This window comes from Sturnira hondurensis, unplaced genomic scaffold, assembly GCF_014824575.4.
Source record: "Sturnira hondurensis isolate 20B ecotype Veracruz unplaced genomic scaffold, ASM1482457v3 Scaffold0022136, whole genome shotgun sequence".
Classification (NCBI taxonomy): Eukaryota; Metazoa; Chordata; class Mammalia; order Chiroptera; family Phyllostomidae; genus Sturnira; species Sturnira hondurensis.
In genome coordinates, this window is record NW_028094767.1 from 6,539,498 (window position 1) to 6,567,046 (window position 27,549).

Here is a 27,549-nt window from a genome sequence, read left to right on the forward strand (position 1 = left end):
AGCCCTTTTTGTTTAAATAGCCACAGTGATTTCCGATATTTGTAACTAAAGTGTAATTTCATCATAATATATATGTATTTCAGCAACAAATAAAATCTTCTGGGATTGGAAAGTTTTAACACCATATAGTGCACTCTTGTATTCTCTTTATACTCATTGGAGAAAACACTAGATGCACACAAGAAAGCAAATGAACTAACCCATAATGCTATCAGAGGTAAGACTATTAATATGTAGGTGTGTTTCTATGTAGTCTATACACACATGCATAATTTAAAACCAAGCTTTGGCTTACTTACACATTCACAGCTTTTTCCTTTTACAACTTAACATTTGTATCATAGTTATTTTCTACGTTATTAAATATTCAAAACTATGAATTTGAATATTCATATTATTTCATCATAAAACTATCTAGATTAAGCATAATTCACTTATTAGGCACATGACTTTTTCTAGATACTGACAAATATAAAAATGATGCAAGAACATTACAGACTGATTTTTCTGAAAATTCAGTTATAGTGTTAAGATGTAGAATTACTAGTTTATGGCTCATATGACAGCCTTTAATAATGTCAAAGCTCACTCTATAAATACACTGATATTAAATTCCACTCCAAAGATTAGATATCAATTATTGAAATTATTTTATTTCATCAAATTTAAATTCAGAATGATTTATAGTTATTAATTTGAATTCAGAATTTAAAATGAAATAAAATGTTTAATATTAGCAAAAAGTAAGAACCCCAACTATGTGATGAAGTGACGCTGACGACCACCAAGCATCACTGTGTAGTTACTATACTGTATCATACAGGGGTAAGCGCTTCGCACATGTTTGTCAGCTTCATTACACCTCCACATAGTTCTGTGGAATAGGTATGTGTGTGCATGTGTGTGCATGTGTGTGCGTGTGTGTGCGTGTGCGTGTGTGTGTGTGTGTGTGTGTGTTTCCTCCAGATGTGTATACAAGCTGCAATAAGATCTTAGAATTTTCATTTAGATAAATTTTTTTCTGAGAAAAATATTTTGCACTACACTTAAAGACTACAGAAGACCAACCATTTTCCTTACCTTTTCTCAACCCTTGAAATGCAATGAGCACAATAAAATAAAAGTAAAGGGAAGGCTAACTCCATTTTCAGCAAAGAAATGAAACCACCATAACCCCTTAAACTCCAACTACACAGAACCCATCAACCCCAAATGCCATGACACGAGGAGGGTTAGTTGATGGGAGGAGTGCTCCAGCCTCACTCCTCAGCAGGACCCACAGTCCCCTAAATATCCTGGTCAGTAGGGAGGACAGATCTAATCTGATTTACATGCCAGGCAGGTGAACATTAAAAACTGAGAAGTATGTCCCCAAGCAACAACCAAAAAAGGGGAAATAGAAGGTTTAGTAAGACTCTAAAATCTGATGAAAGCTGTTCTGATACACTTACTTGAATCCACACTCTATCCATCATCTCCCCCCCGGAACTCCCTCACTTGTCCTCCTCCTGTGTAATTTTTCAGTGAACACGTGGAGGCAGTGAAGGCAGTGAAGTGCCCTGCGAAGGGCGCATGCTCTGGACAGAGACTGCCTGGAGGCAGGTCACGGGTCTGCCCTGCAAGTCCTTCACCTCTCATCCTCAGCTTCCCCATTTGGGCCAGACGGGCATGAAAACTAAATCTCAAACACTTTTCAAAGGTTTTCATATTATTCAAAAAATAAGGTTTTTGAGGCTGACAGTCCATTTGCCTTATGTATTGATGGTATTTTAAAATATAAAAAATGTGCTTAAAATTGCTCTATTTTACAAATGTAGAACATATGAGGGAAAAGAAAATAAATTAGGGTAGATGAGAACACTGATAATTACCAAAAATGACAACTATCATTATGTTCTGCTCCATTTAAAAATAATCCTTTTTACCCCATGAATGGAACTTTTAAGTTCAAGTTTTGCTTACAGGGTGATTTTCCTATTGACTCTCATGCTTTTAGTGAAAACTGAATTGCACAGAAACTAATACACTGGAGATATTTCGGTTGGGCTACTTGTAATTTATAGATAACGTAAGCTCTAATGATCACAATCCACAGTATATATCCTTGATTCATCTTTGGCTTTCACATATTTAACAACATGTTTTCTACATGAAGGCTAAACAACGGAAGGCCACATACTCTGCTCATCTCTTCATATGTAATTCCCATGGAAATCAAGGCTATTTGCTCATTGAGAGTTTTTGCATTTCTACTTTTAAATTGTTTCTATTCAAAGCTATTAATGAATGCCAAAGAATAAAAGCAAAAATTTCAAGTGAGCTATTCATAATCCTATCTTCTTTAAAGGCAAGATGTTTCTTTCATAATAATTTAATTTCTACCACTGTCTCTATGGGTATAACATATACAGATATTGATGGCTGATCTCAGCAAACCCAAGTGATTTAAAAGTCATGAAACTAGTTTCATGGACTTGGATGGATAATTTTAATCCTATTATTTTAAATTGAAAATTCCTAAAATTATTCATAAATTATAAAGATTAAATACTAAAATATGATTTGTTTATGCATAAATACTGTGCAAATTTTTATAAACCATACATTTTTAAAATTCTAAAAAATGCTGATTTCAAAATCAGGAAATACTTCAAACAGCTTTTTAAAACATTCTGGTAACTGTTTTGGAAACAGTAGTTAGAGTTCTACATAGAAATATAATGGACACAAATTATAATTCATTGTTTATTAAAGGCCATCTAAATTCTGTCTTAAAATCTGGTTTTCTTCCTGTCTGTTTATGAAACTTGAGGAAAATGAACTGAAATTACTAAAAAAAATGTTATTAAAATTTTCCTATTTTAGTTTTTATTGCTTTGTATAATGATATAAGCTGATGGAATGTATATAAGATTACATCATACCTAAAAAAAGAAACTTATAGAAACATTTTTTTCATGATATAAATAACACCAATGTTGGGTGTCAATTGTTTTTCCGTTTTCCCCTGTAAGTGAATATTCTAGAATATCAATTTTATAGTTAATTTGTGAAACAATCAATAAGGGAAAGTGATAAGCTCTACTTTCATGTCCATTATAACATCAATGTATATGCATAACAGATTGTTTAGCAAAACTGAAAATGATAGTTTATATATGATAAACTCTCTATAATGGGTGGATTTGATATTCCAACATTATTTTAAAAATATATATTTGCCAATTCTGTCTACAGAGACCTTAATCTTTAACTCAATGACCCCCAAAAAGCAGTATTTAAGAAATACTGAAGGAAGAAACAGTTTTATATTTTGACTATTTTTGCTGTTTTCGCATTGTATAGCATTATTTTTTAATCCTCATCTGAGGATATGTTTATTTATTTATTTTAGAGAGATATCATTCCATTTCCTTCCATTTGTACCCAGACCGGGAATCAAACTTACAACCTAGATATGTGCCCTGACCAGGATTGAACCCTCAACCTTTTGGTGTAGGGGATGAGGCTCCAACAACTTGAACCACCTGGCCAGGGCCAATTTTTATTTTAAACATGAGATTCCACCATGCTTTAAAAAAATACAACTTCTAAAATGCATGACCCATGACAACAGCTTTTAAATCCTCACCCAAAATTCTTTACTTAAGCCTGAGGATCTTTTTCCTTTCACCTCATGACTGCTCTTGAGGACTCCTAGTAATCTTCACCTATCCTGTGAACTTCACTTCAGTTCTCTTAGATTATTGTCATTTTTAATTACGCAAAATAATTTATTCCTCTGAAAATTAATTTAGATTACTTTCTCCAATTATTTCTACGTTCCTCCAAAACGTACTAAGCACCCTTATATGAAAAGAGCTATTGTAAGCTCCTTAGACTTGGATAATTATTTATGTGGCAAATCCCATAGCTATTAAGTGACAGAACTATAACATGAAAGTATTGCTTGTTCAGAGGATATTGCCAATTTAATTATCTGTCCAAACCTCAAAATACTCACTTTGGAACCGTATTTGACTTGAACCAGCTCCCCACGTTTCAAATTCCTAACTTGTGCCCATAATCATGAAAACTCAGGCTGTTCCTTTCCTGCTGGTAGTTCATTTAAAACATGTATCTCCCTATGTCATTTTAAATATTTCAAACTGATCATACTGCTTTTTATCATTGCTTTTCAGTTACTATTGATTTAGTTACATTATCTTTGGATTACTGCAGAAGCCCCATCACTGGTCTGCTTACAGCATCTGGTACCTTATATCCCAGATCAGATAGTAAAATCCTGCTAATTTAAACCTTGTTCAACCTCTACTTGCATGATAATTGCTTGCCTGCCTCCTATACCGTGATCATTAAATTCCCTCTAAAGTCCTTCATGCTCTTCAAATTAAAATCCAAGTTTCCTAGCCTAAATAAAGAATCGTCTAATCTATCCCATATCAGTCTACAGTGCACCCATAGTTCTACACCAATCTCTACACCACTCAATAGTCCACAACCATTCTCTTATGGCATCTTGTTAAAGCTGTTTCCTTCACCTAAATTATATTCTCCCCAATCTCTCAAAGTCCAACCTAACGGCCACGGGCACATTGATCTTTTCTGTTTGACTCCTTAGAGTGTTTGCTTCTCCCCAAAACAGCAAAAACTTAAATAAACTTATTTTGGGTATTTATTAAATATATCCTTATTCCTTTTATTTAATTGTTGTTCAAGTACAGTTTTCTGTCTTTTGCTCCCATCCCCTCCGACCTTCCCAGTACTCCCCACCTCCCTCCCATTTCCACCTCCCTTAGTTGTTGTCCATGTGTCCTTTATACTAGTTCCTGTAAATCCTTCCCCTTTTCCCCTGAAATCCCCCCTCCCCTCTGGTCACTGTCCCCCTGTTCTCTATTTCAGTGTCTTTGGTTATATTTTGCTTGCTTGTTTTGTTGTTTAAGTTCCTGTTAAAGGTGAGATCATATGGTATTTGTCTTTCAATGCCTGGCTTATTTCACTCAGCATAATGCTTTCCAGTTCCATCCATGATGTTGCAAAAGGTAGGAGCTGCTTCTTCCTTTCTGCAGCATAGAATTCCACTGTGTAAATGTACCATAGTTTTTTGACCCAGTCATTGACCAATGGGCATCTAGGTTGCTTCCAACTCTTGGCTATTGTAAATTGTCCTGCTATGAACATTGGGGTGCATAGGTTCTTTTGGATTGGTGTTTCAGGGTTCTTAGGATATAATCTTAGCAGTGGAATTGCTGGGTCAAAAGGCAGGTCCATTTTTAGTTTTCTACGACAATTCCATACTGTTTTCCATAGTGGTTGTACCAGTCTGCATTCCCCCCAACAGTGCACTAGGGTTCCCTTTTCTCCACATCCTCTCCAACACTTGTTGTTTGTTGCTTTGTTTATGATGACCATTCTGATCTGTGTAAAGTGATATCTCATTGTGGTTTTAATTTGCATCTCTCTGATAGCTAGCGATATTGAGCATCTCTTCATGTGTCTCTGGATCTTCTATATGTCCTCCTTGGAGAAATGTCTGTTCAAATCCTTTTCCTACTTCTCAATTGGGTTGCTTGTCTTTTTAGAGTGGAATCATGTAAGTTCTTTGTATATTTTGAAGATTAAACCTTTGTCTGAGGTATCATTGGCAAATATGTTTTCCCATACAGTTGGTTGTCTTTTTATTTTAATACTGTTTTCTTTAGCCATGCAAAAGCTTTTAATTTTGATGAGATCCCATTTGTTTATTCTTTCCTTTATGTCCCTTGCTCTGGGGGACATATCAGTAAAAATGTTGCTGCGTGAAATAGGAGATATTCTTGCCAATGTTCTCCTCTTGGACTATAATGGTGTCACAGCTTATATTTAAGTCTTTTATCCACCTTGATTTTATTTTGGTGTGTGGTGTAAATTGGTGCTTGAATTTCATTTTTTTTTTGCACTTAGCTGTCCAGTTCTCCAAACACCATTTGTTGAAGAGGCTATCTTTACCCCATTTTACGTTACTGCCCTCTTTGTCGAATATTAATTGACTATAGAAACTTGAGTTTATTTCTGGGCCCTCTGTTCTGTTCCATTGGTCTATATGTCTGTTTTTATGTCAGTACCAGGATGTTTTGATTAAAGTGGCCTTGTAATACAGTTTGGTATCAGGTATTGTGATCCTTCCTACTTTGTTCTTCTTTCTCAAAATTGCAGCTGCTTTTCGGGGTCATTTATGGTTTTATATAAATTTTTTAAGTGTTTGTTCTATGTCTGTAAAGTATGTCATTGGTACTTTAATAGGTATTGCATTTAATCTGTAAATTGCTTTGGGTAGCATGGACATTTTGATTAAATATATCCCTATTTCTATCACAGGATTCTGATTTCAAGTCCAAGAACATATTATATGTAATAAGTACTGTTTGCCATTATTCGCTCATATAATAACATACCTACAGACACTTCCAGAAAATTAAGTTCCAACACAAACATTTTGTATATAAAATCAGTGAATTCAGTGTGATACTATATCACACTGACATGCTATGTATATGCTTTTAATGATACATTTGTGAACTATTACATATAAACTTCATATAATTTTATTTTTGCAATATGATCTTAAACTAAGAAGGAAAACATGAATCACAATTTACTTTCAGCCAATTATTCACTTATTTTAAATACATTCTTTATATGCCATCTACAACCATTGTAACATGACATGAACTAAACTAACTTTTGCTAAAGAGAAGAAGCACATGGCAAAACTCAATCTTATTTGTTGACAAGAACTTAAAAACAAGAATTACTACATAAGTATAAAACAAAATATCTTGCCTTGCTACTGAAGCATTTAGTTCACGATGAGACATCTTCAGATAAGTTCATCATGGTTGACTTTACAAGAAATTTAACTTTGTCTTCACTCTAATAAGTATTCTTTACATATGCCTAGCTATGTAGATATAGTTATTCTTCAGTACCCACAAAGAACTGGCTCCTGGACACCTACAGATGCCAGAGTATAGGGATGCTCAAGTCCCTTAAATAACATGGTGTAGTATTTGTATATAACTTACACACATTCTCCCCTATAATTTAAATCACCTCTAGATTACTTATAATGCCTAATACAATGTAAATGTTATATAAATATTTGTTACACTATATCATTTACGGAATAATGACAAGAAAAAAGTCTGTACAAGTTTAGTACAGAAATCATTGTAAGCCTAACTATATAATACACATCGACAACAATGCAACCTTTTTCCCACATATTTTTGATCCATGGAAGGTTATATCCATGGATAGAGAATGTGGACTGAACATGAAAATAAAGTTGTAGAAAGGAGGGATATAAATTTGAGTGATTTGAATTACTTAAATGGAAAATTCACTACACTGACTTTCAGTGTTTTCCAATTACTGAGAGTATAATGATTATTTTAAAAATCAAATTAGAAAAAAAATACCTGTTTTGTACCAGGATCTGAGCATGCAAGCTCATTTAACATGTTTAACTGAAAGTATCCCTAAGTTATCAATCGATAGAGTAAACAAAAACCGAAAAATACAAATAGATTGATTTGAAAAAGTAAAACTTAAAGCATTAAAACATACTTTAGATATTTATATATTATACATATGAAATTTTTAATCTAACAAATACATTAAGCATCTGAAAATGTGTGTGCTTAGTCCTTATTTACTAATTAATTCAACATTAACATTCTGCTAAATATGACATTAGCCATTACTATAACATTACTGTTTAAAATGTGTAACTGAATAAACAATTTAAAAATTTAAAGAAATAAAGAAAGAAATAATAACCTGAAAAAATAAAATAAATGTGTTTATATAAACTTTAAGGTAATTCTATCATAACTATGTGCATCAACTGTCAAGAGTTACTTTTTCTCAATTAATATGAAGTTAAAATTTGATTTTAATCAGTGATATTCACATTTTCTGTGTAAATTTCAGCTGACATTCTACAGTTAAGATTCTCAAATTTAATCCTGACTGGTGTGACTCGGTGGGTGGGGCACCATCACTCAGACCGAAAGGTCACAGGTTTGATTCCTGGTCAGGGCCTGTGCCTCAGTGGTGGGTTGTTCCCCGTGTAGAGACACCTACCAGAGGCAACCTCGATGCTTCTCTCTCACATCGATGTTTCTCTCCCTCTTTGTCTTCCCCCCTTCCCTTCGCTCTAAAAATCTTAAAAAGAAAAAGAATTCTCAAATCTTCTTTTCCCTTTTTAGGCAAATTCTTATAGCAAAAGGAAGCAAGAATTAATAGTAGTTAATCCTTCCTAGTGTTTGTGTGTGCACGGGAGATCAGTATAAAAGATGGTTACTGCTGTGTTAACTTTTATTACTACAGCTGTTAACCAGATGTTCAAAACAAGTAAATTGCCCTGGAATGTTTTTCTAAATACCTCTTCCTAATCTGTTAAATTATGCAAATGCTAGAATATTTTTAATCATGTACCTAAAGTCCTGCTACAAAATTAGAATGATATAAAATTCCTAGAGTGATTCCAATGCAATACTTTTTGAAAGAATAAGTATAAAAATAATTAGTTTGGGGCTATATGTTTGTTGTAATAAAACAGTTATATATATAAAAATATAAAAATCAATAAAAAACAGACTAAACATCTATTTATTAGAGAATATGTTTTTCTAGCACACATTAACGTGGAAGAAATTTAAGAAAATATAAAATAAATGAAGAGAAAATGGAAATAAACCTTAAATGTTCTGATATATGTGAACTATTCAGATAATTATTCTTTAGTTATATTTTAATTTCTGTTTTATGACTCACATTGACCTACTTAAGTCTCTGAATTCTCATTTTTAGAATAAGTGGAATAGCTGTTCTTTTTATGAAAAAAATGTTTTGATTACCTCCTCTCAAGAACCTCGTATTTCCAAAATATTTAATCACTATCCTTCAAAAAGAAAAGTTGGCATAAGCTTAATTTTCAGTGTTTGAGTGTTATCACAATTAAGAAAATTCCACAATAGACGGTTTTTGTCAGAATGGGTCAGGATTTATGCTTTTCCCCCTACAGGATAGAATTCATATTTGGTGCTCAGTCAAATAAAAGTTGAGAATTAAAAAGAACTTATTAAATTTACTTAAAGACAAAGATTACATAAAATATTCCGTGAGCTAGAGGATGAACTTTTCACCTCTGTTATTTTTAAAATTAGGATCCTGTATTTTTCTGTAACAGAGATAGTTAATCTAACTATAAACTATTTTTATCTAATATAAATGACACCTTACCGACTTAAAATCATTAAGTTATACAAGAAAAGATCATTGTAATTCTAATTTTATTTTGATCTTTTATTATCATAATTACAGAAAAGATAAAGGACTTCATTGTGTTAATGTCGTGCTAAGTAAAGTTCAAGGGAATTAAACTGTAGTCTTTACCATCTATACTCCCGTAATCTAAGAAATCCATATTTTATAGAAATATTTAAAAAGCAATACACATATATAAATATTTAATTAACTGCAAATATAACAAAATAAAATGTATATTTATGAGTAAGAAGTATTTCGTAAGCATTGCATGTGTCAGAGAATGTCAAAAATCAATACTACCATTTTAACCACTTGGAAGTTCCTTGGAAGAGATAAGATTCAAGAGATCTTTGAATAATGGACTTGGCTACAGAAAGCTCCTTTGTAAGGACCTATACTCAGGCTACTGCTTGGGAGAGGCTAAGAGTTGGAAGGAGCATTAACAGATCTGAGACTACTAAGTGTATACAAGAAAAGGTACTTCCAGGTTTTAAAATAAAACTTTATAGTTTAAACTTTATATTTGTAAACATCTCTTAGTTACAAAGGCTTGCATGAGTTAAGTACCTTTTGAATTACTGAAGCACATTAGATTGCATTTCTTTTTCTCAGTGTGTTAGTGGGCACATCCCTTTAACTTCCCCGTGTCTCAGATTCCTCATCTGGAAATTGGAAGTAACAGTGATGGCTATCTCATGGGGCTCTTATGAAGATTAAAATAGTTCATGTCTAACATTGTACCTGGCACACAGTAAGGTATCTGTAAGTACTCTGATGATAAAATAAGTGCATAAAGAAATAAGTCTGTGTAGAAATAATAAAAAATATAGGCATGGTAGTCCATTTTGTTCCATTTGGATTCTCTTCAAAATACCCACTATACATGGTAGCTTTCTACTGATGGATTTCTAAAGTAGACATTCCCCACTGATGTCAGCTTAACAGGAAAGCTGCTGATTTTAGGGGTTAAGGTGTGCAATGCCAGTTGTAGCAAGTTATAAGTCAAAATAAGTATTAAAGCTGATAAAACCTGAATTAAGCAAGATCTGTTTTTAAAAATCTGAATATAGTTCCATCCAATAATTTTGCTACACTGTTCAAAAGCACAGCACTTGGTGTTTCTAAGAAGTGTTTACTAAGTGTTAGGTTTGCCAAACCCCTTTGCAAGTTGATTAATTATTTTAAATAGAAAGTAACCAACAGGCATTTTGTTTATCTACTAAATTTGATGAGTAATCCCATCAGAACAGTGCACGGCCAGCTGCAACGTCACATCTGGCTTCTGCAATGCTCCCATGGAAAACCTATGGAGGACAGACTCCAATCTGTAATCTTTTCAAAACTGACACAAAAACACTTTGTGAAATTGGAAAGCTCTATCCACATCTTCCTATTTTAGTCTGTTTCAAAATTTACCCAATTTATATTCCTTAAAGATTAATTAGTTCATGTGTGCATAGACCCCTGTTTATTTATATGTGACTTTGCTCCATAGAGAATATGAACAGTTCTGTAAAATTACAATATTTCCTAGTCTTGTTTGGGGATTTGTTTTTTTTTTTTTTGCACTTGGAGCAAGTTTTCAGCAAGCATTCTTCACCTGTACTTCTCTCCTAAAATATTAACTCTTGGCTTTCTCAAGAAACAAAGGGGAAGAAAGGTTATGTTTATTGTCAAGTTGTTTATCTGACTGGCATAAAGCACGGAAGCTGATGATGAAGTGACTCCTTGTATCTCTGAAATTCATCTATGGATGAGGAAAGCTAGAACTGGGTGCAACTGAAGTCAAACTGTAATTTACATGGACTGCCTAAAACGGAAGGTTTTTCATTTCTTTAAAAATGGATGACTTCCGCATTATTGATGAATCATAAAATTGTTTTCATACAGATTATATTTAAAAAAGAAATGGCATAAATATGATCTCTATTTTACAGACACGGAAAATGTGGTTTACAAATACGAAACACACTGCCAAATGGCCACAAAGCTAGTGGAGGCAGGACCGGGATCCAAACTGAAATGTTTGATGTGAAGCCTGAACTGTTACTGCTTCCAATGACAGAGAAAACAAAAAGGAAAACCAAGGGAATAGTCTTTTCCTAAGGACAGAGATTACAGTCTCACTTAAAAATGTCAAGCCCAAACCCATCCAGCAATTTGTGAGATCACCCTCCTAAGACAGGACCATTCTTTCACTTACATACATGCCAATGAACTACACAGGCTTAATCACATGTGCACGATGATGCTGGCAGTTGTCTACAACAGCACTTTTGGATGCCACTTTCATTTTCTAAAACGCTTTCATATACGTATAACACAGTCTGGCTTTCTACACAATCCTGTGAGTTTCAGATGACCACTCTCAGTTTTATAACTGAGCAACCTGAAGCTCCTTCTGAGAGATGATGTGACTTGCCTGAAGTTACTCAAACAGTAATGGCAAGTCTCACCCAGAAGGCACCTAATCCAATCCAAAGGACTATAGGGGGAAAAACTTAATGTCACATTGCTAATTCCCTTTTTCGTAACAACAAAAGGAAAAGTTTTATAACATGGCAAGTAAAAAAAGTATAATCTTTTGAAAAATATTATACGGATTTATATTTTAGAGATATTTTCTTACATTAAGCCTTAGAACAAAGGTTAAAAAGCAGACGGCAAGCAGGATATTTTTCTAAGAAACCTGTTTCTGCTCAGAAGGAAGGAGGGGTTCAGAGGTAGGCCAAGATGTAAATTAGAGTGTGCTTTCCTTTCAAGGAGCCACTAATCCTCCCAAAGAAATGTGAGCACAGATTTTAACCTGATTTAACCAATGAAATGCGAATGCATTTAAACAGTAATATTATGGCGAAATGACTAGACTAAAAGAGACGTAAATATTTTCAGGACAGTAGCCAAGCTGAGGTGGCTTTGGAGGACAGGATACAATGGCCGCTGCTTGCTGATCAGAGTAGACCCACTTTCCCAGGGGAAAACCATCTGGGGCAATTCCCCTTTGTCAGATGAGCTGTGCATACTACTCACTAGTGTATTTTAAAAGAAGAAAAAAATGATGTTCTACACACCCATGGTTCATTTTTTCAATGAGGACTAGAGGAGAACAGATATGGCAGCTAATTCTGTTTTCCTCAGGAACATGAGTAGTCAGAGGGAATAAAGAATTAAAAATAGTGTGCATTTCTGTAACTAAACAACCCAGCGGGCATTTTAATTTCTGTAAGGTCACTTAAATAGATTAATTTTTATTATAAATCAAAATTTTATTTGCTGTATTAAAGAAATCTAATGCAGTAAAGGGTTCCAGAATCAGCCATCCAATTAATGAAAGTTAACATTTATTGAGCCTTTACTACACAGTGCCAAAGGTCAGGTCAATTATTTCACACTAAATACCTCATTCAGTCTCCGATTTACAGCACTAAAATAATCATGTCTTCACAAAAAAAGAAACTGAGTTTAGAGACATAAGTAATATCCTCAGGGCCACAGAGTTAGAAATGGAGAAAACTGGATTTGAACCCAGGAAGCCTGATTCTTAACCACTAAAATATGAACCTGAATTCACAGCTGTGGGAAGTGTGGGATCTAGTAAGTATCCAAGTTCCAAAGGAAGAAAATGATAAGTGATTAAGGAAAATATAAAAGACCACTAATGTATCATAACAATATATGTTTTTTAAGAAATATAAGTAAATTGTTCACTTTTGAAAACTGTATTTGTTTCCAGCTTTTTGAAACCTGTTTGGCGATGATTTACTCTTAAACCCTAAGTAAAATTTTAATTTCTGATATCTAAGATGATCTGCAGAATACTGTTCTGAATATATTTACTAAAAAGACTCCAATTAAATTTTTAAACAAAGAAACTTAAAGTTTACAGCTTCTACTGCAAAAAGTATTTTATTCTTTGTCATTCTTATGATCTTCTCTTAACTCCAGTTAAATTTATATTTAGCAAATATTTAGTAAATATAATTTAACAGCAAATGTATTTCCAAACTATTTAAAAATATTTGTCTTTTCAAATTAAATATGCTTATAATGCTTGTAAGCATTTAATGGCACACATTCATGTATAAATGACTATTATATGTATGTGTCCTACATATCAGACATGATCACATGGGCAGTGAACTGACAACTTGCTCTATCCATGAATTTTCTTCGGAACACAAACTGAGTAAGTGTTTTCACTTCTGTTTTAATTTCTCAGTTGCTCAATGGCCTCTGTAGCCCTCTTTGAATTCTGGAGTGTGTCTCTTATAATTAATGAGCTTATCATAATCCAAACTTCTTGAGAACAGGAAAGCCAGGGAAATAATGGAAGGTTCAGCCCAGCAGAGCAAAACTTGCCAGTGTACCACTGACGTTGGAAAGAACTCTTCACTCCCACTAAGTAACTCACAGATGCTTGTTTAAACTTCACAGCAGCCTACTTTTCCCCTCCCTCCTCTCATGGGATGCAAGAATACTTCTCAATGTGACAAAAGCCCACCTACTCAAAGGGGAGGTTAATTGTTGCTGCATAATTAACCTCACAAGGAAATTGTTAAGATTAATGAAGCAGTGCTTACTAAGTGATTACAAACTCCCCATGAGCTACCATAGAGATATTTGTTTACAAAAAAAAGACCACCCACACATCTAATGATAACAGATTTGGTGGAAATTATTGCAACATTGAAACTGTAGATCAACGCATATAAGTCAGAGCCTATGTACCTGGGGGAAAAAACTAACAAAACAGAGGGAGGAGGGGAGGGGTGAAAGAAAGGAGGAAGAAGGGAGAGTGAGATAAGTCTGTACCCTTCAGCAGGAACTGCGGTGCAAAAAATGAAAACTTTCTATTTAGTTCTGTGACAATCATGGCTCAGCAAAAAACCACAAATGCCTTCTAATCTGGTTAACTTCAAAAATATTTTAAAAATTTAGGTAACTTTTTCAATAAATGTTGAAAGAATAACCTCTTCTAACATAAACATACAATGTGATAGTTATTTTAGTATTAACTCATTTTAATTAGGGTAAAACACTGAGTTACAGAACATTGCTTGTAATAAACTCAAATACAGCTACCCCAGGATACATTGTAGACTATGTTAGTGAGTTCCTTTCCCCAAAATATCAGATCAAAATGGCCAGCACTTTGTTAGGGTCAAATGACGGAGCACTCCACCAATGTGTCTACTCATCTTTTAGCACTACCAATCAACACAACTACTTCCCAGTCTTCTCCACTCAGACATTATATCACTGAGAATAAGCTAGGATGTCTCAAAACAGAAAGAGTTCTTCCTTACTCATGGTTCGGGACCATCACAGATGGGCAAGAGTGCAGGGCAGAAAGCCCTCCTAATTTTAGTCATTCAAGGACTCAGGCTGACAGAGAAACCCCTGCTCCTTAAGTACAGGTCTTCATGCCAGAGGTGAGAGCTTCATGATCTTAGTGGAGGAACGGAATGATCCAGCCCAGAAGTGAGGAATGTCTTTGGCTCACAACTCCTTGGCCAGAGGTAGTCATATGACCCTCCCCAACTACAAACGGTCCAGGAACACAATTCTCGCCTGTGCCCAGAATGGCAGAAGGCTGGGACTATTTGGATAAGAGCATTAATGACACCCATTATCCACTTATGCCTATGGAACGTCAGTGCTAATAGTAATAATGCTTTTGTTGTTGCTTTCATAAGCTGTCTTCAGTACTGAATATCTGTTATGTGTGAACAATCAAAAGAGTTCAAAATAACTTTCACTGCCCTGATAACTTTAGTTTATTCCTATTACTTTGACAGTTTGCAACTGAGCTATTTGGGAATTAAGAAAACAATATGGGGACAAAGACAGAATGAATACCATCCAAGTAGTATCTGTAAAGGCTTAAATTTTGATCTCCTGAATATTCATCAAAGTTAAAAATCTACAAACACAGTGAAACTGTATTCATATTTAGGTAAACAGTGAAACTGTATTCATATTTAGGTAAACTAGTAGGTGAGCAAGAGCAATGAGTGGAATAAGCACATCTGCAGGAGCAGTAGGAACCTGGGGTGGGAGAGGGTTGGCATCCAGGTGACTCGAGAGGAAGATGCAGAACTGTGGCCCTCGTCTGGAGGTCACATACGGAGCCACAAGACTGCCTGACTCCAGGGAGACTCGGAGGGAAGTGTCTGTGTAACAGGCACTAGAGATGGCTGACCAGCAGGTCCTTTACTCCACAAGTGTGACAGAGAGAGGAAAAGGGGTGGGAGTCTCATCTCTGGTCTAGACACAAAAATGGCTTCACTACACTGTCTCTGCAAAAAAAAAAGGTGAAGATACTCATACCTCGTGGGACATGGCAAATGTCTACCAGATTGGATGAGACATGATGGAAAAGGGACAGAGAATGCGTGTAAGACACTAAGCATCAAATAGGCTTAGGAGGCATGACAGCAGAGGCTGAGGACTTGCATAAAGGGTGGGTGCTAGGTCGTGGTGCTTACTGTGCTGGGTACGGAGGAAGAGGTTATAGAGGAAAACTAAGCATATATATAAGTGGACCATATCATCCTAGACAAATTATGAAGGTTGTTCTAAGTAAAATACAGTAAAATCAATACGATAGTTCTTAAATATTCTAGGTGATAACATTGAAATATTAATTTCTCAGTGGAAGAAAGTTTCTAACATTAATTTTTCATATGCGGTTTCATGTGGGGGCTCAAGGATTTATAGTTCTGCAGCAGTTTTTCAAGCAGAGTTACCTCTAGGATGAACATAGGAAGAAAGAGGAAGTGCTTCAGTGGGGCGCTAGGCCTCCCCCCACTACAATGAAAGCAGCTCTGTTTCTAAAATATTTTTCATATGTTGACACATATTAGAAAAAAGTTTCCACTGCTAAGGGGACAAAACTGTTGTATTAATTCACATCCTACTTGGACTGAGATATTTTGCCCTACTCAGTTCTTACTACTCAGTGAATCAACTTCTGCTCGGCTTCCAACTCCCCTGGTTGCATGTTGGTTGTTTCTGTGGCTTCTGTGGTTTCTGTGGTTTCAGGATGCAGATGCAGGAGCAAACACATGTGATATTTATTATTATGGCTAAAATTCATTCATGTGCTTCCTGATCAATTGAACACCAAAACACAGTTGTCAGAAAATTCCAGGGAAACCACTAAACAGAAGGAAGCCACATGTTTTAAAGAGAACAGATTTTTATATCACAAGTAAGGTCTTAAACTATTCTATGCTCTGCAGATGGAACAGTGGTGCTCCACAGCATTTACTTCATCATATTAGAAAGTAAAGCCTATTGAAGAATAAAAAGGCCATGTACTTGGGTAATTTCTCAGGCACCGCTTAAAAAATAGACACTGTTTGACCTCCAAATTATAAAACCAAGGCCAGCCAAAGAGAGCTGACCACAGGCTGACATATCTGTAGAAAAAGCTGACCTCTATGGGAAGCCAAAATAAACAAAAATTTCTCAATCTACGGAGCAGAAGCAGACCTTTGAGACTATGCCAGATTTATGTGGAAAAATTATATAAGCAGATTTTCATCTTCTGAAGGTGCTCTCTTTTCCACATTACAATTATTATGAGTAGCCAATATAAGACATATTTCCATAAGGATTCATTATACAATAAATATTTATGTATTGCCTATTCAGAAATATCATGTAGTTCGGCACCAACAAAAATTTAGGAAACAAAAACTTTAACCTTTTTTTAGCTTTGGAAGTTACTTTTTTCCCTCTCAGGATCCTTCCTTGATGTGAAATAGACTAACAGACAGAACAGTAAGAACAACAACAACAAACCTGTAATTTCTTTATGAAACTACAAGGTCAAACTTAACTGCCTGGATTTCTTTCTAGAATGAAATAAAGAAGAAAGAAAAGCTGTGTGTGTGTGTGTGTGTGTGGTTTGCTTTGAGAGTGATAATGAAATCAATATGCAAAATAAAACATTAGCAATTGAAATTTGATTTTCATTTTATATTTTAATTATACAAAATGAGAATTAAATTATAGTATGTTAGCATTTTTTGTTTTATATGGGAGTCTTAATGTTATTTGCTTTTAGTTATCAACTCATAAAACTTTCTTTGTCCAGGCCTGTTCAAATGTTGCAGGGTCAAATGCTGAAAAAAAATGTACATATGATATATATGAATGTATAAACATCACACAATTTAAAAACAAGCTAAGCAATTAGTAAGCTAACAGGTAAATATAGAAAAACCATTAATCCAATGGAGTTATAAAGATGAACACACACTGAGTTTGGATTAAGTGTAAAAACAATACCATTTCAACTGAGCTTAAATAAATGGTCAACTGATGTTAAATTTTGTAAGTCAATTCTTTAAATTATTATTTATTTTTTGTTTACTTGGGCTGGTGTATATACCAATCATCAGAGAGGCTGATTATTATACAAGACCTTTTAGTTGATTAAAAGAGAGGATGAAAACTTAAAATGTTGGTTTTGGACCCTCTCATAAGTAATCAGAAGTCACCTACCATGAAAACCACACATCATCCCCTGTATTAGGTTGCGACTGAGCTGATGTGAGAAGAGAGCAGGCAGTACTTGGGTTTAGAAACATCGGGGATCCACTACCACCCCTAGGCCAAAAGGAGAGACAGGAGCTTCCATCACTGGCTATACAAACAGAATTTCATCTTCCTAAATGGCCCTCTTTTCCATAGTACAATTATGAGTAGCCAGTGATGGCAGCCGTGACTATCTTTACTTTATTTTATTTTTTCCCATTACCATTTACCCCCCTCTGACTTCACTTTTCCCCCCACCCTCAACAATATTTCTCAATGTACCATAAGATAACTAAAAATGTTAGTCAGATTATTTCTCCAAAACACACATTTCACTATAAATTGATAATGACATGATAATCTAAGATAGATTTTGATCAACCATCTTACTAAATCTAGACAGACTCTGAACTTCAATGCCTTGCTCTTTAAATTTAATACATTTAATAAATTTAGGCTGAAAATCAGTAAGTTTGAGACCTATACCACATTTGTTTAGATAATATATACCAAATAGGACAAAAATATAATGAATGAAAGTTCTCATTCATAGAGGTTAGTCTGTTATTAAGCAACTCAGCAAAGTACACTCTGATTATTTTCTTGGCTGGATACCATGTTATTTTTTAATGACTGGATCTATCAAATAGTAGATCTAAATGACTGGGTCTGTTTTACATTATAGAGATGGTATTAAATATAAATTCCAAGAAGACTTATGGATGTTCAGCTGAAATAACGATCTCACCATATGTTTGCAGATTGGGATCCCATTAATGACGTAAGATTTAGAGTAGGTAATGCCTAAAGCATTTTATAAATCTGACAATTTGTGATTAAGATTCAAGTGCTCCAGAAACGTTAAAAATGACTAAAATTTTTCAGTTTTTCCATTTTGAACCAATTGGTATTAAAATTGTCAAAGAAAGAAAAGCCACGGTCTTTCGGGTATTCTATATAATTGGCACATTTCGATGGAGCAACTGACACAGATATCACAGTTATTGCTCAACAAATCAATAAGGACAGTGGAGCTTTGTAAACTAGACCAGTTCCTTGATGTCAGGTTTTATTATATTATTAAATTTATTAAATGTTTATTAAAATGCTTTCCTTCTTTTATTAGGAGTGATTTATAGATGAAGCTTCCCGTTAAAAATGTGTTTATTGGACAACAGACTATTACTACTTAGATATGCAAGTGTAGAAATTATTTATTTAATTATTAACTACTTTTAAAATTATCTTAAAAGGAAGGAACACTAGTAGAAATTTCATGAAATAATACTGTATGAATACTCTGAGTATGAATATTATACTGGTGGAGTATTATACTAGATATTACAGTTTTGAGAGTGAATATTTCTGAGACATTTCTAATACCTTACCATATTTATTGCTGAAAAGTAATTTCAACAAGGTAGGGTCCTCTGGCTGACTCCACAACTGTCCTAATGATTTTTGTTATATCTAACTGCATTTAAATTATATTCTAAATATTGTAATTTGGATCTATCAGTTTTCCATCCACATATTTGCTCTATTTTTCCCAATTAACTCCCAATCCCAAAGAAACTTGTTATTTAGAGGAAATAATTTGAGAATGTAATGTCCAGAATTAGACTGGCAGGTAATTATTTCTTTTAAAACGGTAGAAACCAAGGAGTAACCATCTCACCTTCATGTTTTATAGCATATCCCAAGCACAAAGAATGTGTGATAGGGGTTGGTTTGGGGGGAAATGTGCATCAGCAAACATGTCAGATTTTAAACAAGACTCCTGTTCACTCAATTAAATGTAAGAGAAACAGCTCCATGTTAATGCATTTACTATATATTTGTTACTTGCTGCACCTTCTGTGCAAACTAAAAGACATATGTTAGTTTAGCAGATATGTACTTAGGTCATTCTTTGCAAATGAACAAAATCTTTAACTGACCATCTAAAGATAACTGAACATAGAGCACTTGTCATTTTCTGAAGTCTTCTAGACGGCCTTTTATAAATTTTGTTTTAAGAAAATATCAGAGTCTTCAAATGAGTACTAACAAGGTTTTTTGTTTTCATTATCTGAATATGGAAGGCTTTGGGGGAATTTACTAGCTAGTCTCTAATAACTGATCACAAGTGAAAAAAAATTCTAAAAATTCATAAAAATTCTTATGTTTTTTCAAATGCTTTAACATAGACTAGCATTTCAAAATAATTCCTTTTCAAAATAGATAGCAAAACATGACTTGGTTTTGTATAATTCGGCAAAGAGTAAAATACTCGGAAACTAATTTAAATGGCTCTGCAAATTCTCAGCAATGATATCCAAAGGACAACTCTCCAGGCCTAGGATGACTCACACACCACTGGCTTGATCTATCTGATGTATTAGTCATGCCTCCATCAACACAAATGTACCGAGATGCCATGTTTTCTTTATCTAGTACAAGCCAGACATTCAAAAGCTTAATGATCCTTTATTAAATGCCCTAAGTTTTCCTAAACAAGTTCAAATAATTAAATGACAATCTACTGTATTACTTATTATTAATTCTCTATCATTTATGGCTAGAAGACAAAAAAGAGGTTTCAAAAACTGAATCGAGGGCCTAATATAATTTGGACTGAGGATTTTACACGTGCAATCTCATTTAATACAACATTCTACTACAACAGATTGATGATGAGTCAAGCTCAGTCAAGTCCAGACACCTGTAAAGACACTACACGGTGACTGAGTCACTTTAAGGATGCATGTGTATCTTACACCAAAACAGACCTTGCATTTCAATGAAGTGGAAAACTGAACACCTCTCTAATTTTTATTATTTAATTGAATTGGGAAAATATATTCACAGGTAATATATAGGGCTGATGGGAACTAAGATATTCCAAGTCACCAATTATATTTTTAAATACTTGACATCATTTCCTGTTCTCCTGTACCCTGAGAAATAAGCATTACTGATCTAGTATTAGCAGGGAAAAGTAGTAGTACAGAATAACACAGTTAAAAAACGGAAGAGAAGATTCAAACCCAGCTTTCTCTGGTTAGTATCTTAAAACCCAACACAGGACATTTTGAAAATGAAAAGTTTATTTATGAATTGACTTTGATTACAGATCCAAGGGCCAGACAACTGCTATAGGTAATAGGAAGCCGATTTATTCTAATGAATACCATATTTTATAAAAATATTCAATTAACAATAAAATTACTTCTATTAGTAAATGAAGTAAATAAAGGAATGCATGAAGCTAGATTCAAATAAAGTAAAATTCCCATCTCTATTTTGGAGGAAACCGGCAGTACATTCCTCTATAGCTATCACAACAACCCACTGAAACATACAGCTTGGCACAAGCATGCATCATGGCGCACACTCACACAATACACAGATTTTTGTGTTAATATTTTAGTGTAGTGTCTACAAAATATGTCGCCACGTAATGGAGTTTTGCTTCATTAAATAATACATATGAGCTGCTTCCTACATTGACAGAATTCTGAAATGGTAAAAGTAAAAACTGTGACATTACGTGACCAGGCCAACAATTTTAGTAACCTCTTATACAACTATATTTACAGCTGTGGACCATGAGTCCCTAACAGAAGCACTGAGCATGACATGCAAATACTCTTTTCCTCTTCCTTGGAAAGAATTTTATACATTTGACTTCAAACTGTGGAAGACAGTATTTAAGAAATGTCATATTACTGTGGAAGTGACGCCAGAACCAGAAGAAAGAAATGTAGACAGAAATAAAGACAGTTAAACAGATAGAAATGGGCAAACTTTCTTACATGTTTTGTGTAGATAACCATGTGTAAAAAACTATATTTATTGTTAATCTCTTAAAATAAACATATAATAAATTAAGATTATTACTTAATATCTCCATTCTCCCCAGTCTTTTTTAAGTTTTATTAAGTAAAAAATAAATAATAAATGAGGAGCTAGTATAAATAATATATTAATGGAATTGGAAATGAGACAAATGGTAGCTATCGTCTAAAACAAAGAAAATAAAAGGTGGCGGCTTTCCCAAAATAATGCCTTTTTATTCTTTTTAGTGTAATCAATTTATTGTTATCTCTCCTACTAAGATCTCTGTTTTGTTCACTAAGATCTCTGTTTTAATATAAATTTCACCCAATATTTACTAAAGCTCTGTTGAGGCTGCTCTAGGCAATTTGAAGACCCAGTCTTTGTACTTGAAGAACTCTCAGGTTAGTAGGAGATAGAGATACAAGCGAAAAATAGACTACAATATGATGAATGCCACAACAACACTGCAGTATGTGCTGAAGGCTGTGGGATCCAGCTACAGGGCAGGGCAAACTTCAGGCTCTGCTCCTTCAAGGAACCACAGGATCATACAATGTTCCACATTGTGATAAGGAGTGTGGGGTCATGGGAACGTTGAGAAGGGAAGGAAGATCAAATGAAGGTAAAGAGGAAGGTAGGGAAGTGGCTGCAACAGTAATGAGGCAAAAACAGCAGAGGCAGGAAGAAATGGGAACACATAAACTGATAGGGATACAAATGGCTCAAGATGACAAACATGCGCCTAATACTATAAACATATACACACATACAGGCTAGATTTTACACAGGGACAAAGTGAGGCTTCCCGTGGGAGGTAGAATATCAAGGATTAGCAGAAGCAGAGTGGAAAAACAAATGAGTGTGTGTGTGTGTTCAGATTTCCTAGAATCTATACAGGGATCCCAATTTCCATTCACATAATTAGCACCATTGATATAAGTAGGAAACAAAGGTTCCTTTAAGACTTATTATGTGATTTAAAAATCCTGGTGTAGAATTTTTCTGCCAAAACTGGTGTAATTATTTATTTTAAGGGAAGTAGTAAGACATTAGATCTTATATCATCTTTTCTCTTTCAGCCTATATAGTCCAGAAACCTCTTTGGTAAAAGAATTCTAGGAAACACAGCAAAGACCTAGTGAATAAAGGCCAGTCTATCCACAAGCTTGTATCTGAAAACCAGAAAAACAGCATTGAGTTTCCTTAAAAAAAGTTACACATATTTTTTATATATATATATATATATATATAGTATATGTATTATATTGTATATATCATACATAAAATGTATNATTCTAGGAAACACAGCAAAGACCTAGTGAATAAAGGCCAGTCTATCCACAAGCTTGTATCTGAAAACCAGAAAAACAGCATTGAGTTTCCTTAAAAAAAGTTACACATATTTTTTATATATATATATATATATATATATATATAGTATATGTATTATATTGTATATATCATACATAAAATGTATATATATCATATATACAATGTATATATAATATGTGTACATATAATACATTTTATATAGTTTGTTAACTGCCTGGAATAAGACATCATTATTTTTTAAAAGCTTTATTTTGCTGATGTACTTGGTTTTCAAAATTTCACAAACAAAATTGGGGAATGACAACTAAGTTTCTATAATCACATGCGCCTCTCAAATATATCAGTGTGATCTTAAATAAGACATTCAAGTGTACTAAAACTGAACCCTTTCATGAAACATGATTCCAGTGATTCACATGCACAACATACTCCAGATAACACTCGTAATTGTTGGCTTGTCCCTATAAACAGTGATAGTTTTCTTCTTGTTGTTTTCTGGCTATGAAACTCTTCAGTACATAAATGTATTATTAACTAATATTTTAGTACAAATGCTGTCTCAAAACATCCCATTCCTGGGAGCCTACAGTTTTCTCAAATACAAACTAAATATGATTTTGTAATTCCAACAGACACTCTGAAAATATTCAGCACTTGGTAGGCCTTTCTCCTCGCCATCAGCATTCCACAAAACAATCTGGGTTGGGTCTGCTGAGTTGTAAGACCTGCTTTTCCAATTTACACCACTTCTATGATGTGGGAAATATTGCGACTTAATTCCTTTGGAGTCAGTACTTAACCCAGTGAATAAAATGGGAGTCGTAAATTGTAGAGAATAATCGTGTGCTTATTCCCTTGATAGCATACAAAACACTTTAACTATTTTTTTCACAGAAAATAGGAATCACAAAGTAATATAAAATATAAATGGACTTTTTAAAGCCTCACTTTACAAGCTGGGTTTACATGGGTTTACATTTCTTTACCATAAAAAGTAAAGAAATGTTGGGACAATATTAGATATGAGTAGCACAACTATGTGTAATGATGAACCTCAAGCCATGTAAATATCATGATGAAGTAGTCTATTTAAAGTGGCATTAAATAATTCTTTCATAAGAGTTTATATATCATTTATCTCCAATATTTATGATTGGCAATATACTTGGTATAAATTTGACTAATTGAGGATATGAAGATCTCCACATTTCTTTTATTCAAAGCAGCATAGCCAAAAGGGTCTTCTCTGAATGAGGTAAGAAGGAGTGCTGTATATATTTCATAAGGATTACTTACAAGTGCAGCAGCTACAATTATGTCATCGGAAATTACTTATCCTTACCCTTCTGACTCAGGATTACAATGAAAAAGCACGAATTTACAATGTAGGCTGTGCAATGTCAGCATGTGCTCTTCCCCCATCGGATGGACTTTCCCTAGTCAATTCTAGTAACATGCTAACAATTTTAATAAAGTCGTGTACTTGTTGACTCCTTTCTCATTTTGCCAGCTACTTAGCCAAAAGATACACACATTCTCCCACATGATTTTTACATCTAATGTCTATAATTCCTCATTCATAGTCAGCCACAAAACAAATGGCCGCTGAATCCAATTTCTGTAAGTTCTAGCACTCTCTTAACCCACACCTCACAACCATGACCTGCAAAGTCCCTAAACACCATGTTTAAGCTGCACAGGACAACTTGGTTTCTGCTGCCATTCACGAAAAAATGGCTATGAGACTGGATTCAAATTCCACTACCATTGGGAGTTGATCTGATGGTCCAACTATACTCACTGAAGAAACAGATCTCCTAAATTTTATAAAACAGTAATAAACCAAACAAAAACTAGTTTCTGGTGTTAGTGATCTTACTAGCCAGCCTGTAATGTCACATTTTCTGTGTGTACTGTAGCTTTTTATTCCAGGGGACACTAATTAGTTTTAAATGGTGTTAAATACCATCCCTGCAGTTGCAAGTGCTTCTCTGGGATTTTTACTAGAGAAAAGAACTCCTGTAATTTAAAAGCACTTTGTTTTCTTCCATCACAGATGTTACTGAAACGCTGACCTGGAGAAATCTTAGAGGTTTCTCACCCCTCTCCCATTGCCATTAGTCTGCATTTATTTTCTAACACATCGTTTCCCCTTGTACCGTTGCTCTCCCGTAATTCCCATCCCCCAAACTGCTTTCAGCAGAGAAAACGCATTTAGCTAGTTAAGCCCTTCTCTCTTTCCCTCCCCCCTTACAAAGCCTTGGCTACCCTTAAATAAAAGTCTCCAACAACGTGTCAATTTTATATTGGCCACAAAGACAACTTCTGTTGGGGGAGGGTAAGGAAAGAGGGACTGGAGCTTGGCTGTCCCTTTCCACAGACAGGGATCTTTGTGGAGATCAGAAAACATTTCCTGCATAAAAAATCAACACACACTCTTTTTTCAGGGTTTGGGAGCAAGAACGAATCTTTATCAGCCGTGACCCCAAACGAATGGGACACATCCATTAACCATCCAAACAGGAAACTAATTTCCTCAAAATATGTCAGCTTTCTTGCATTATTAAACATAACACACAATCTTAAATCCTCTGGTGGCTCCCCCACTGGGGACTGGGTGAAAGCTATAAATCACTCCTGTACTTTCTTCTTCCTCCGCATTTCCGTTGCACTGTTTCTTCCACCTAGCTCATCTCAGCTCCCTCTCCTCGTGGATATCAACAGGGGACCAAGAGTAGCAAAACATCACGCCTGAGGGATATCAGGTCTCTCATCTTAGAGAATCAGCTTGTGTTTTAATATTGTCTTCCTCCCCTACCCACACGTCGTTTCACAAGCTGGGGATCCTAGAGTTGGTACTTCCAGTGGGGTTCTCTTGACCCAAAAAAGAGCAAGCAGGAGGGATGCATTATGCAAAGCATCTGAACACCACGGACCTATGGGGGCGGGGGGCACCCTTGTAACATGTATCAGGAAGTCATTTGGTCCAAACAGGCTTGCTGTTGACTTTGGGTCACCTTTTAGTCCTGCTGCCCAAACCCGGAGTGAGATGGTGGGATAGAGGAAAGGAGAGAGGTAGTGAAGGGGACTGGAGCATAAAAGAGATGGCTACAAATCTATTTTACAGGTGTAGAGTGTGTGAGTGTGTGTGTGTGTGTGTGTTTCCCAAGGGCTGCAGCCTAAACCTCCCCAATCTCCAAAGCAAACTGGCTCCACGTTTGTTCATCTTTTCTCCTGAATATTCTGCCCACACTTCCGGGGCATGTAGCTGAGAACTATCACATCCTCACCTCCTGTCTCTCAAATTTTGAATCCTGAAACTAGCCTAAGAGACCTTTATCAGTGAAGATCACAGAGCAAATTAATCCAAAGATGGTAGAGAGTTAAAGGTGCAACACTGAGGCCCATGTATTGAAGCAGCCCATTTTAACTCCATCCCCAGCCGCCCCTTCCCTTTCCTCCATTTCCCCCTTTTTGCTGGACACTTACCTTCTTTGGGCGGTCGCTTGGCCTCCCTGGTAAGATTGCAGACCTGGGTAGTTTGAAGCTCCTGGGTCAGGCAGCCCTCGGTCTGCTCATTCAGGGGTAACACCACGTTATTTAACAAAACCAGCGACTGGTCGTCAATCCCCCACTCTCCCAAATGCTGAGGGCAGGTGCATTTTGTATACATGATCCCACATGCTTCTGTTCTCCCATTTTCTGATTTTAAGCAGCTCTCCAACCAAGTACATAACACATGGCAACCAAACTGGCTTGGGCTCACCTTGTTCAATACCAAAAACTCAAAAAAGGATTTCTGGTCTTCTTCCCCTTTTTTCTGTAATCCTGGGAAGTCGGTTGGAAATACCCGACGAATCTGAATAAAATTTTTATCATATTGTAGAAAAACAAAAGCATTCTTGGAATTGCAGAGTTGCATTATAGAATGATTCTTTCTCAAAAGATCCTTTATTTTCTCATGAGAAAAATGATCAAACTGATAAGCCAGGAGGGAAAAGTTAGAGCAGCTAAGGTCCTTTTTGGAAAATTTCAGGTAAATGCTATATTTGGTTGGATCTGGATTTTCCAGTGTCCAAGTGCAGTTTGTAAAGTTTTTGGGAAACATCTCACTTACAGAATATGATCCATAAATGACTCCCTTCACCAAAGTTGAACACCAGAAGTCTTGGGCAGCATTAAATCCAAACATAACCAGGAGATAGGTGGAAAATATATAAATCAGCAGGTTACGAACAGCCTTCATCCTATGTCATTTGGCCTGTAAAAATGGCAATGAAAGTAAAATGCAAGTAGAAGTCTACGTGCACTGACAAAAGAAACTCCTCCAATATTACAGCCAGCTGTTTTCAAGATTTCAGTTTTTAAAAAATCCTTTTTAAAAAGAAGGGCAGGTAATTTTTATTTTATAACGCCAGGGAATTATCTGTTGCTGTGTGAACAGCGCCCTCAAGTGGCCATCCACAATGACCAAATTCTGTACATTTAATTTAAAAATACTGAATAGATTAATAGGAAAATGCCCTAATTTAT

General features: G+C 35.0%; 1 protein-coding gene across 1 annotated transcript in view; it reads right to left on the minus strand.

Annotated features, from left to right (window-relative positions):
• Positions 1–27,549, minus strand: part of ADGRB3 (adhesion G protein-coupled receptor B3) — a 732,856-nt gene that overhangs the window by 702,227 nt on the left and 3,080 nt on the right. Inside the window, exon 2 of the mRNA XM_037034281.1 lies at positions 26,506–27,277. Coding sequence (XP_036890176.1) covers positions 26,506–27,262 — 757 coding nt within the window. The 5' untranslated portion in view covers positions 27,263–27,277. The remainder of the gene's footprint in view (positions 1–26,505; positions 27,278–27,549) is intronic.